Here is a 12,379-nt window from a genome sequence, read left to right on the forward strand (position 1 = left end):
AAAGCGTTTCTGAAGAAGACAAATTTGTTGACATCGAGTATAGATTTAAGTGTCAGGAAGTCGTTTCTGAAAGTATTTGTATTAGTCCAGTGAAACAGTCAGAAAAAAAAGCTTGTACCTTGCAAAAGGTGGGGTAGCAGATTTTATTTTTTTAACTCGTTCATATTGTTGGAAAGGTTAGAAAACGAAGGTATGCCAACAAAATTTCTCTTGGGAAAACTTTCTGCAGTCAAAAAACTTCGAAAATTTCGGACTTTTTTCAGTTTTTTTCAAAATATCTCAGTTTCATTTGCTCCTATCGCTTTGACATCTATTTTCTTTTTTATAGAGCACAAACTTCTGTACAAATTTGATTCTTACCATTTTTTTCTACTCCCAGTATCTAAGGCGCTACAGCACGTCAAAAAATACAATTTTTTTTCAAATTTCGAGGAAAGTAGCAAATTACCTAATTTTTGAACATTGTTATTTCAGTTTCTATTTGTGTAGTATAAACATATTACTCATGTTATTCATCGGAATTTACTATCTCACTCTGCTGCAGGGCCAGGACAAACAGCATGATATTCAGTAACTACGAACACATTCATGTTGGATTGCGTGAAGTTTATTTGTGTTACAATATGTAATATGATTGCATGCAGGTGCCGTACATTTTCTACAGTTGATTGACGTTAATGATCAGTTATAAGAAAAAGTATGTAGGAATTGTTCTTTAGCGGACAAAAGAGTATTTATTCTTTGGCCTTCGTTCCAGTGGAAGATGTCAAGTCAGGTGGACCGAATAAATTTTTTGTCATTGATGGAGGGTACCTTATCCACAAAGTGACTTGGACTCGAAATGTTTGCTTCAAGTCAATAGCCCAAAGCTATGTTTCTTACCTGTCATTTTGGATCTCAATTTGCTATTATATTTGATGGGTATCCATGTGAGGGAGACAAATGTAGCACAAAGAGTGCTGAGAGGATTCATAGGTCCAAAAAACATTCTTCGGTTGACGTTGTGGTTGAATCAGAGATGGTGAACCAAGTCCCTCAGGACAAGTTCTTGTACAACGAACAAAACAAGATGCGTTTGATCACACTTCTTAAAAAGGAATTTCTGGAGTGTAGCATTGAATTGCTCCAGGCACAAGAAGATGCTGACATTATGATTGTAACATCTGCCATTTCAAGAACCAAAGATTGTGAAAGTGTTGTCATTGTAGGAGAAGATGTTGACCTGCTTGTGCTCATGACCAGTTTGGGGCAAGGCATTGAAAACTTATTTTTCTTAAAGCCAGGAAGAAGAAATGCAGAAGACAAGCGGTTTTCCACTGCAGCTTACAAGTTTGACAGTGAAAATATTCTGTTCACTCATGCCTTTAGCGGATGTGATACAACATCTGCTTTTCTTGGTCAAGGAAAAATTAAGTGCTGCAATATAGTTGCGAAAAATGAACACCTAACCTCAGCCCTTTGCACGTTCGATAAACCACATGCTACCCGTGTAGAAATAATAACAGCAGGAGAACAGGTTACTATCGCATTGTATAGTGGAGGTGTCAGCAATTCCCACACACTAGACCATTTGCGGTACCAGCTATTCGCCAAGTCAGCCACAAAAAGCAAACTGAATCTTGCACAGTTGCCACCTACCAAGATGCTGCACAACATCATTCGTTGCGGACTTACCAACAAGTCCAAAGTTGGATGGGAAACTGGAAACCTCCTGAGAAATGGGACTGGAATCACAGTGACCACGGTCCAATACCCGTTATAATGAGCCAAGATCCAGCACCTGAAGCACTTCTTCACATTGTTTCATGCTCATGCAAGCTGAAAAGCGGGTTTGAAATGTTCTTCAATTTGCAAGAAATGTATTGGGGTCAACTGTGAAAACGTGCCAAAATTTTTATATGAAGACAGTGAAGAAGATGTTATGGAGGATGTTGAGGAAACCGCTGACGAAATCAACGAACTTGCTGAGGCTGACTCGCTGTTTAAAGAAGAGGTCAATCTGGGATCAACTTTATGTACAGACCCTGAATCCGTAACTCAAGGTATTTCTGGTGACACTGAGGAACCTGGCCCATCAAAACGCTGGAAGTGATGCTCATATCTGTCTCAAGTGCGCTAAAGTGCGATATTACAAGTATTGCACACCCAGAACTGTCAACATTTTTTAGTAATTGACAATGCATTGTAATTGTAATAAAGCTACTTATTTTTAATGTGAACTGTGTGGCTTTTATACACAAGAATAATTAACTACCTAATTAGGTTGCCAATTGCAGCTAATAATAGTTCAGTTTCCTGAGACAAATTGTTTTGTGTGTGTGTGTGTGTGTGTGTGTGTGTGTGTGTGTGTGTGTGTGTGTGTGTGTGTGTGTGTGTGTGTCTTAATGATGTACTTTTATATTTATAGTTTTACAAATACCAGGGCAGAGGTGCCCCATAGTGAACTTGAGGTGGTGATGTAAGAATCACAATAGTTGGGTGCCCAAGTAATCCTCATGTTGCATACAGAGAAATTGAATACCTGAAAGTGAGGTGGTAAATTCCAACATATAACATGATGTGTAATGTATTTATACTACACAAACAGAAACAGAAAAATAGTGTTCAAAAATAAGGTATCTTACCACTATGCTCAAAATGTGAAAAATTGGTATTTTTTAGGCACTGTAGCACCTTAGATATTGGGAGTAGAAAAAAATGGCAAGAATCAGATTTGTAGAGAATTTTGTGCCCTCTAAAAACGAAAATAGACGTTAAAGCGATAGGAGCAAATGAAACTGAGATATTTTGAAAAAAACTGAAAAGGGGCAAAATTTTCCAAGTTTTTTGACTGCAGAAAGTTTTCCCAAGCGAAATTTTGTTGGCAAAACTCGGTTTTCTAATCTTTCCAACCATATGAACGAGCTGAATAAATAAACTCCTCTACCCCACCTTTTGCAAGGTATATCTGCAATTTGATTGGACTATATGGAGTGTAGCCTTGTATCGAAGTGAAACATGGGTGATAAATAGAGACAAGAAGAGAATAGAAGTTTTTGAAATGTGGTGCTACAGAAGAATGCTGGAGATTAGATGGATAGATCACATAAGTACTGAGGAGGTATTGAATAGAATTGGGGAGAAGAGAAATTTGTGGCACAACTTGACTAGAAGAAGTGATCGGTTGGTAGCACATGTTCTGAGGTATCAAGGGATCACCAATTTAGTATTGCAGGGTAGCGTGGAGGGTAAAAATCGTAGAGGGAGACCAAGAGATGAATACACTAAACAGATTCAGAAGAATGTAGGTTGCAATGGGTACTGAGAGGTGAAGAAGCCTGCACAGGGTAGAGTAGCATGGAGAGCTGCATCAAACCAGTCTCTGGACTGAAGACCACAACAACAACAACAACAACAACACACAATTTTTTTTATTTTTTCCATTTGAAATCTTATAACATTTGCTGAGATTTTAAGTTTTCAATGTCACGGGTTAAATTTCAGGTTATAAATTCATAAATACAAACGTCTCAAAAATGAGATCGACAGGAAGTGCAAAATAGCAGGGATGGCTAGAGGACAAATGTAAGGATGTAGAGGCTTATCTCACTAGGGGTAAGATAGATACTGCCTACAGGAAAATTAAAGAGACCTTTGGAGATAAGAGAACCACTTGTATGAACATTAAGAGCACAGATGGAAACCCAGTTCTAAGCAAAGAAGGGAAAGCAGAAAGGTGGAAGGAGTGTATAGAGGGTCTACACAAGGGCGATGTACTTGAGGACAATATTATGGAAATGGAAGAGGATGTAGATGAAGATGAAATGGGAGATACGATACTGCGTGAAGAGTTTGACAGAGCACTGAAAGACCTGAGTCGAAACAAGGACCCCGGAGTAGACAACATTGCATTGGAACTACTGACGGCCTTGGGAGAGCCAGTCCTGACAAAACTCTACCATCTGGTGAGCAAGATATATGAAACAGGCGAAATACCCTCAGACTGCAAGAAGAATATAATAATTCCAATCCCAAAAAAAACAGGTGTTGACAGATGTGAAAATTACCAATCAATCAGTTTAATAAGCCACAGCTGCAAAATACTAACATGAATTCTTTACAGACGAATGGAAAAACTAGTAGAAGCCGACCTCGGGGAAGATCAGTTTGGATTCCGTAGAAATACTGGAACACGTGAGGCAATACTGACCTTATGACTTACCTTAGAAGAAAGATTAAGGAAAGGCAAACCTACGTTTCTAGCATTTGTAGACTTAGAGAAAGCTTTTGACAATGTTGACTGGAATACTCTCTTTCAAATTCTAAAGGTGGCAGGGGTAAAATACAGGGAGCGAAAGGCTATTTACAATTTGTACAGAAATCAGATGGCAGTTATAAGAGTCGAGGGACATGAAAGGAAAGCAGTGGTTGGGAAGGGAGTAAGACAGGGTTGTAGCCTCTCCCCGATGTTTTTCAATCTGTATATTGAGCAAGCAGTAAAGGAAACAAAAGAAAAATTCGGAGTAGGTATTAAAATCCATGCGGAAGAAATAAAAACTTCGAGGTTCACTGATGACATTGTAATTCTATCAGAGACAGCAAAGGACTTGGAAGAGCAATTGAACGGAATGGACAGTCTTGAAAGAGGATATACGATGCACATCAACAAAAGCAAAACGAGGATAATGGAATGTAGTCCAATTAAGTCGGGTGATGTTGAGGGTATTAGATTAGGAAATGAGACACTGAAAGTAGTAAAGGAGTTTTGCTATTTGGGGAGCAAAATAACTGATGATGGTCGAAGTAGAGAAGATATAAAATGTAGACTGGCAATGTCAAGGAAAGCGTTTCTGAAGAAGAGAAATTTGTTAACATCGAGTATAGATTTAAGTGTCAGGAAGTCATTTCTGAAAGTATTCGTATGGAGTGTAGCCATGTATGGAAGTGAAACATGGACGGTGAATAGTTTGGACAAGAACAGAAGAATGCTGAAGATTAGATGGGTAGATCACATAACTAATGAGGAAGTATTGAATAGGATTGGGGAGAAGAGAAGTTTGTGGCACAACTTGACCAGAAGAAGGGATCGGTTGGTAGGACATGTTTTGAGGCATCAAGGGATGACCAATTTAGTATTGGAGGGCAGTGTGGAGGGTAAAAATCGTAGAGGGAGACCAAGAGATGAATACACTAAGCAGATTCAGAAGGATGTAGGTTGTAGTAGATACTGGGAGATGAAGAAGCTTGCACAGGATAGAGTAGCATGGAGAGCAGCATCAAACCAGTCTCAGGACTGAAGACCACAACAACAACAACAACAAATTCAGTGTTAGTGTCAACTGTAATTTTTGGTGATCCCATTGTTCAGTAAGCCATATCTTTGTAACAGTGTGAAATATGTTGCAAGTTAACAATTAACGCTCTTATTATCTCTCCCCCTCCCCCCCCCTCCCCCCCCACACACGCTCTTTATTAGTGCAGTGCTATTTTATTTGAGAAATAAAGTTAGGAGTTAAAATGCAGTTCTGTAGACTCAGAATATAATTTCTTAATGCCGTTTTATTTTCCAGGTCATGGACATGCAATAAATGAGTTAAAGTTTCATCCTAAAGATCCTAATCTCCTGTTGTCAGTATCCAAGGATCATGCCTTAAGATTGTGGAATATTAAAACAGATGTGTGCATTGCTATTTTTGGGGGTGTAGAAGGTCACAGAGATGAAGTATTAAGTGCGGTAAGCTGGAATATGATTTTTGTTATTTGTACCAATATTAATGCATCATATTTGTCATTATTTAACAGTGCTAATTAAATCTTTTGTGTGTTTAAGGATTTTGATTTGTTAGGTGAGCGCATAATGTCATGTGGTATGGACCATTCCTTAAAACTGTGGCGTTTAGATAAAGACAGCATGCGTGAAGCCGTCAGGAATTCATATCTTTTCAATTCAGCAAGGAGCCTGAGACCATTTGACTCCCTAAAGGAGCATTTTCCAGATTTCTCAACTAGAGATATCCACCGCAATTATGTTGATTGTGTTAGATGGCTGGGAGATTTTGTTTTGTCAAAGGTAAGCACAGTCCACATTTAATTTTTCTGTCAGTTTAATAATGTGAAAACTTTATTTATTTCTTTGGGTGACTGCATAAAATATCAATAACTGGCTGCAAATTGACAGAATACCGCAATAACTAATTCTCAGAATATCACTCTTCAAATTGAGTATTATTTCTGAAATTAGTCCTTAGTAACTGCCTATATAATCAGATGACACCGTATTGGGGACTGTCATCTGAATGGAATAGACCATGGAAATTAAGAATACAGTATTATTTATTAAATCTTGTTGGGTCTAATAGGTGAGGTGTGCACTAGAGAACTGAAATTTTTGCATGAAGAGAGTTGGAAACTTCTCAAAAAGACTGTGCATGAAATGATAGATTTGAATATGTAACGATCTTGCTAAGTAGAAGCATAATAAGAGGGCAGGCAGTTCAGTGCTCCCGAATTATTGCTGTAACAGTAGAGTCTTGTTGATATAGGAAACTCTTGATTATTTTAAAATTCCATTTGTGTGCTTTGCCCATAGGTGCTTGTCAGAGATTTTAACACAGTAAATTCCCATCTGCCACAAAGGTAGGGTAACTGATAGCCTCATGGAGTCAGACACAAGTATCCTAAATTGTGGGCATGCAACATACATCAGCACTGCTTTTGGGGTAATTCTTCAACATTCATATGTGATTATATTCTCCTGCCCTGACAGAGCTATTTCATTGGAATACTGCAGACAACCTCCACTGTCATGATCTGATCCCAATCTACTTTCATATGTTTGATAGATGGGTACACAGTAGAAAACCACTAAAATGACTGATTGCCAAGATTAACAGAATGCTGTGCAGTCATTAGCCCATTTTCCAACACAGAGATGTCATGTTGACAATAGTTGACCACATTTTTAGTAGATTTCAACAAGCCATGGATGCACTCATGCTAAAGTCTTCAGGTTAGGTCAAGCTTTGTGAAATGAGTAATGTAAACTGTGATAAACAAGACTAACAGTGCTGCAAGGATTTATTAAGATAACATCTGCGGCAACTTGGCAGTTTTCAGGTTACTTGGGTTAAAACTAGGTATACTATTGAAAAAAGAGAGAGAGAGGCATTTCTTAATTTCATAAATCATTCCATGATATCATCAGTAGTTTTGGAGTCAATTTACACACCACAGATAATGTATTATTTGTGTTTCACACTTCAGATGATAGCATCTTCAAGTATTCATTGATCCAGTGGTAACATGTTAGTCAGTGCTCTGCTTGGCACTATTGTCAACAAATAGTCCATGGCTTTAAGTGTTTGAAGATGCACTCATCTTAAGAGCAAGAATTTCATGCTGTCAATGGTGACAAGCAGATTTCAACCGTTAATGTGTTGCCATCAGGTCACTGAATATCAGGTGATGCTCTCATTGTAAAGCAAAACTAGTAATAAAACAACTAATAAGTAGCATGTGGCAGTTTCTCTGTACATTAATTCCCAATGGTTGCTGTTTCCCGTGCAAGTGACGCCTGTGTTTGCTAAATTGTGGAATTGTGTGTAGGATGAAGTAGTGTAGTTCTTATTCTGTGAATCCAATTTGTGTGTGTGTGTGTGTGTGTGTGTGTGTGTGTGTGTGTGTCCGTGCGCGCGCGTGTGCGCAAGAATTAAAAACTGCACAAAGTCCTTTGGGACAATGGTATTCTGTAAGTGTACATATGGAGTTAGTACTTTTCAACAAACTTGATTCAGTTGGATAGCATCCACATGTGTGGAGACCAATTCCTACTAAGATCTGGGGAAATACCATTTGCTCCCACCTCCCAAGTTGCATAAGTTGGATACTTGAGTGAAGTAAGTGTGTGGTTATTGCAGTCATGTTAATTGTAATTTTATCTTACCTGAAATCATATCCAATCACATAGGTATGTATTGTAAACAGTCGCTGGGTTTCTCAGGCTTGTCTTAGATGAAAAACTTACATGAAGCACCTCAAAAAAATCATGTACCTCAATGATGCCCTTAAAAGTAATTCTAATTTACATTCATATCGCTTTTTTTATTCCATCATGTTAGCAAAGTATGCTTTTTTTTATACTCTAACTCATATTCTTTACAAATTATTAATTGTGTTGCATTTTCAAAATTGATGATTAATCACCTAATTATTAATAGAATAAAAAGCCACTTCAGTTGCCAGTAATTTCTATTTTCACATGATTGGTTTTAAAGTCTGAAGCTTCATTTTCGGATGCCACCAATTGCTAATAAGAGGAGGAGCAAGAACTGTGAGGTTGACGTAGCAAAATGATAGGTAAAGCCATGAAAATTGTTACTCACAAAATTATGGAAACAAATGTTTGACAGTTGGGCCAGTCAGTCATGAGAAGTCACACCCATGCCAAACAAACTTATGGGACTGGAACAAAGACACACATAGAGCGATGGATCTTGACAAAAATGAGTGCACTCATGCATAGGAGCAGCAACCACGATGCCCGCCTGGACAGCCAACACGTAAGTGGCTAGTGCAGTGTGTCAGGAAGCCAGCTGATCATGACAGCAGAAGCACCTGATGTAGGAGCCGATGAGGTGGGGAACTGAAAAAGTGGAAGAAATGGGCTGACTGGTCTGTCCTCTTTTGCAACTGTAAAAAATAAAGCTACAAATCTATAAATAAATATAACAGCAAATAAACGTAAGTGTTTGGCAAAAATGCCTAAAAGTCATCGTGATAGAATGCATAACAATAAAAGATAAAAGGGTAAAATCCAACTGAAATGGGATACGGATAGTATAGAACAAAATATGTAAAAATTAAGCAATAAGATGATGACAGGTGAAATGTGACAGGAAAATGATGCCAACCTTCAAGTGCAGTAATTGTCTATAGATTTGTCTTAAAGCATCACAAAAAAATTTTAGCATAAAAAGCTTAGTCAGGATTAAAATGATATACACAGAAGTAACTGCAGTGTAATCATATAAAATACCGTGGTGCATCCACACACTACCAGACGTAATACAAATAAGTGAGAAGTTAAACAGGCTATAAACTAGAACTAGAGAAACTGAGGAAAGAAATGAAGGCTATTTATAGTGGAAGAGAACACTAAAATTTGGGCACAATATGGTTAATGAAGTAACTGAGTCATTAAGATGAAATTACATAAGCAGTATTAAATAGATGGGAGTATCAACGTTAAAAACAATTGATTTGTTACTAAAAAATGGAAGCTCTGAAAACTTAGACAAGCGCCTAAACATGTCTGATGGTGTGGAGATGCTCGGTGGTGTTTGGTATGATTACATCGCTATTCCTGTTGTGTATGTCACTTTAATCCTAAGTTTTTTTGGATTAAGACTGTTTTGTCTCCTTACAATGAGTCTAGACATGATTACCAATCTTAATGGTTGGCATCATTTTCCTGCCTCACTTCACCAGTTATGATCTTATTACTTAATTTTAAATATGTTTCTGTATACTACTCGTACCCCTGTTTTAGTTGTATTATCTTCTCAAACAATGGAAAATCCAGGATGGAATGTAACAATATTATGAGAAGGAAAGCTGCTGCTCACCATATGGCGGAGACGCTGAGTCGCAGGTAGGCACAACAAAAAGACTGTCACGAATAAATGAAGCTTTCAGCCATTAAGGCCTTAGTCAACAATACACACACACACACACACACACACACACACACACACACACACACACACACACACACACACAGTTACCTGAAACTGTGGTAGTTTGTGTGTGTGTGTGTGTGTGTGTGTGTGTGTGTGTGTGTGTGTTGCTGATGGAGGAGTTAATGGCCGAAAGCTTTATTTATTGGTGGCAGTCTTTTCTGTGTCTATCTGCAACTCAGCATTTCCACTATATGGTGAATAGCATCTTCGCTTTTTATTATATTGTTATCTTTTATCTTCTTATTGTTGTGTGTTCTGTCATGCAGACTTCCAGGCATTTTTGCCTAATACTTGTGTTTATGTGTTATTACATTTATTTGCATATTTGTAGTCTTATATTTATCGACCCCGTAATCCACACATGCATAAGCAGGCAGACAAGTCAGCTCATTTCCCACACTTTTTCGGCTTCAGTTCCCTGCCTCAGTGGCTCCTACGAAGGTCAGCTGGCTTCCTGGCAGGTTGCACTTCCGTGTTGGCTGTCGAGGCAGGCACCCCAGTTGCTGATCTTATGCATAATTGTAGTTTCTTATTTATTTCTCTACTATCGAGTTCATGTTTTGTCCAGATCCCTCCCTCAATGTCAGCATCTTTGCTCAGGTCCCATGCGTTTGTTTGGTGTGGATGCGACCTCTAATGACTGGCTGCTGTGCCTGCCACACATTTGTGTTTCCATAATTATCCGAGTAACACTTTTCACTGCTTTACCTTACATTTTGGAACATCAACCCCATAGTTCTTGTAAGGTAGTTGCTCCTCATCTTGTTCGCAGTTGATGGAACATGAAGATAAAGCTTCAGACTTAAAATCAGTTGTGTGATAAATAAAAAATTTCTGGCAACTGAAACAATTTTGATTTTAGTAATATGTTTCTCAGTTGCAGATGTTTGCCCTATCAAATATTTTGAGTCATCTAATTAATGGGGAAAATGGTCTAGTTCAAAAGTGTCTTATAATTGGACTGTGAGTTTTGATACAAAAATGGAACGGTATGAGGTGAGCATGGGAAAGAGCATTAGGGAACGATTGACAAGAATGGGGGAAAGAAATACATTAGAAGAGAGATGAAATAGTGAAGGCAGCAGAGGATGAAGTAGGTAAAAAGACAAGGGGTAGTAGAAATCCTTGGGTAACAGAAGAGACATTGAATTTAGTTGATGAAAGGAGAAAAATTAAAAATGCGGTTAATGAACCAGGCAAAAACGAATACAAACATCTCAAAAATGAAATCGACAGAAAGTGCAAAATGGCTAGGCATGGCTAGAGGACAAATGTAATGATCGAGAGGCATATATCACTAGGGGTAAGATAGATACTACTTGCATGAAAATTAAAGAGACCTTTGGAGTAAAGAGAATCACTTGCATGAATATCAAGAGTTCAGATGGAAAACAGTTCTAAGCAAAGAAGGGAAAGCAGAAAGGAAGGAGTATATAGAGGGTCTGTACAAGGGCAATGTACTTGAGGGCAATATTATGGAAATGGAAGAGGACATAGATGAAGATGAAATGGGAGATATACTGTGTGAAGAATTTGACAGAGCTCTGAAAGACCTAAGTTGAAACAAGGCCCTGGGAGTAGACAACATTCCATTAGAACTACTGATAGCCTTGGGAGAGCTAGCCCTGACAAAACTCTACCATCTGGTGAGCAAGAGGTATGAGACTGGCAAAATACCCTCAGACTTCAAGAAGAATATAATAATTCCAATCCCAAAGAAAGCAGATGTTGACAGGTGTGAAAATTATTGAACTGTCAGTTTAATAAGTCATGGTTGCAAAATACTAACACAAATTCTTCACAGATCAATAGGAAAACTGGTAGAAGCCGACCTAGGGGAAGATCAATTTGGATTCCTTAGAAATGCTGAAACATGTGAGGCAATACTGCTTAAAGATTACCTTGGAAAATAGATTAAGGAAAGGCAAACCTACGTTTCCAGCATTTGTAGACTTAGAGAAAGCTTTTGACAATGTTGAAACCAGATGGCAGTCATAAGAGTCAAGGGGCATGAAAGGGAAGCAGTGGTTGGGAAATGAGTGAGACAAGGTTGTTGCCTATCCTTGATGTTATTCAATCTGTTATTGAGCAAGCTGTGAAGGAAACAAAAGAAAAATTCAGAGTAGTAATTAAAATGCATGGAGAAGAAATAAAAACCTTGAGGTTTGCCAATGACATTGTAATTCTGTAAGAGACAACAAAGGACCTGGAAGAGGAATTGAATGGAATGGACAGTGTCTTGAAAGGAGGATAAAAGACGAACATCAACAAAGCAAAATGAGGACAATGGAATGTAGTCAAATTAAATCAGGTGATGGTGAGGAAATTTGGTTAAGAAATGAGCACTTAAAGTAGTAGATCTCTTTTGCTATTTGAGCTGCAAAATAACTGATGATGGTCGAAGTAGAGAGGATGTAAAATGTAGACGGGCAATGGCAAGGAAAGCTTTTCTGAAGAAGAGAAATTTGGTGATATCAAGTATAGATTTAAGTGTCAGGAAATCTTTTCTGAAAGTATTTGTATGGAGTGTAGCCATGTATGGAAGTGAAACATCGACGATAAATAGTTTATATAAGAAGAGAATAGAAGCTTTCGAAATGTGGTGCTACAGAAGAATGTTGAAGATTAGATGGGCAAATCACGTAACTACTGAGGATGTACTG

General features: G+C 38.1%; 1 protein-coding gene across 3 annotated transcripts in view; it reads left to right on the forward strand.

Moving 5' to 3' along the window:
* Positions 1-12,379, forward strand: part of LOC126185952 (polycomb protein EED) — an 87,428-nt gene that overhangs the window by 63,965 nt on the left and 11,084 nt on the right. For all 3 annotated transcript variants that reach the window (XM_049928170.1, XM_049928172.1, XM_049928171.1), the window contains exons 5-6: positions 5,550-5,713; positions 5,810-6,049. In XM_049928170.1, coding sequence (XP_049784127.1) covers positions 5,550-5,713; positions 5,810-6,049 — 404 coding nt within the window. The remainder of the gene's footprint in view (positions 1-5,549; positions 5,714-5,809; positions 6,050-12,379) is intronic.

The sequence above is a fragment of the Schistocerca cancellata genome, chromosome 1, assembly GCF_023864275.1.
Source record: "Schistocerca cancellata isolate TAMUIC-IGC-003103 chromosome 1, iqSchCanc2.1, whole genome shotgun sequence".
NCBI lineage: Eukaryota > Metazoa > Arthropoda > Insecta > Orthoptera > Acrididae > Schistocerca > Schistocerca cancellata.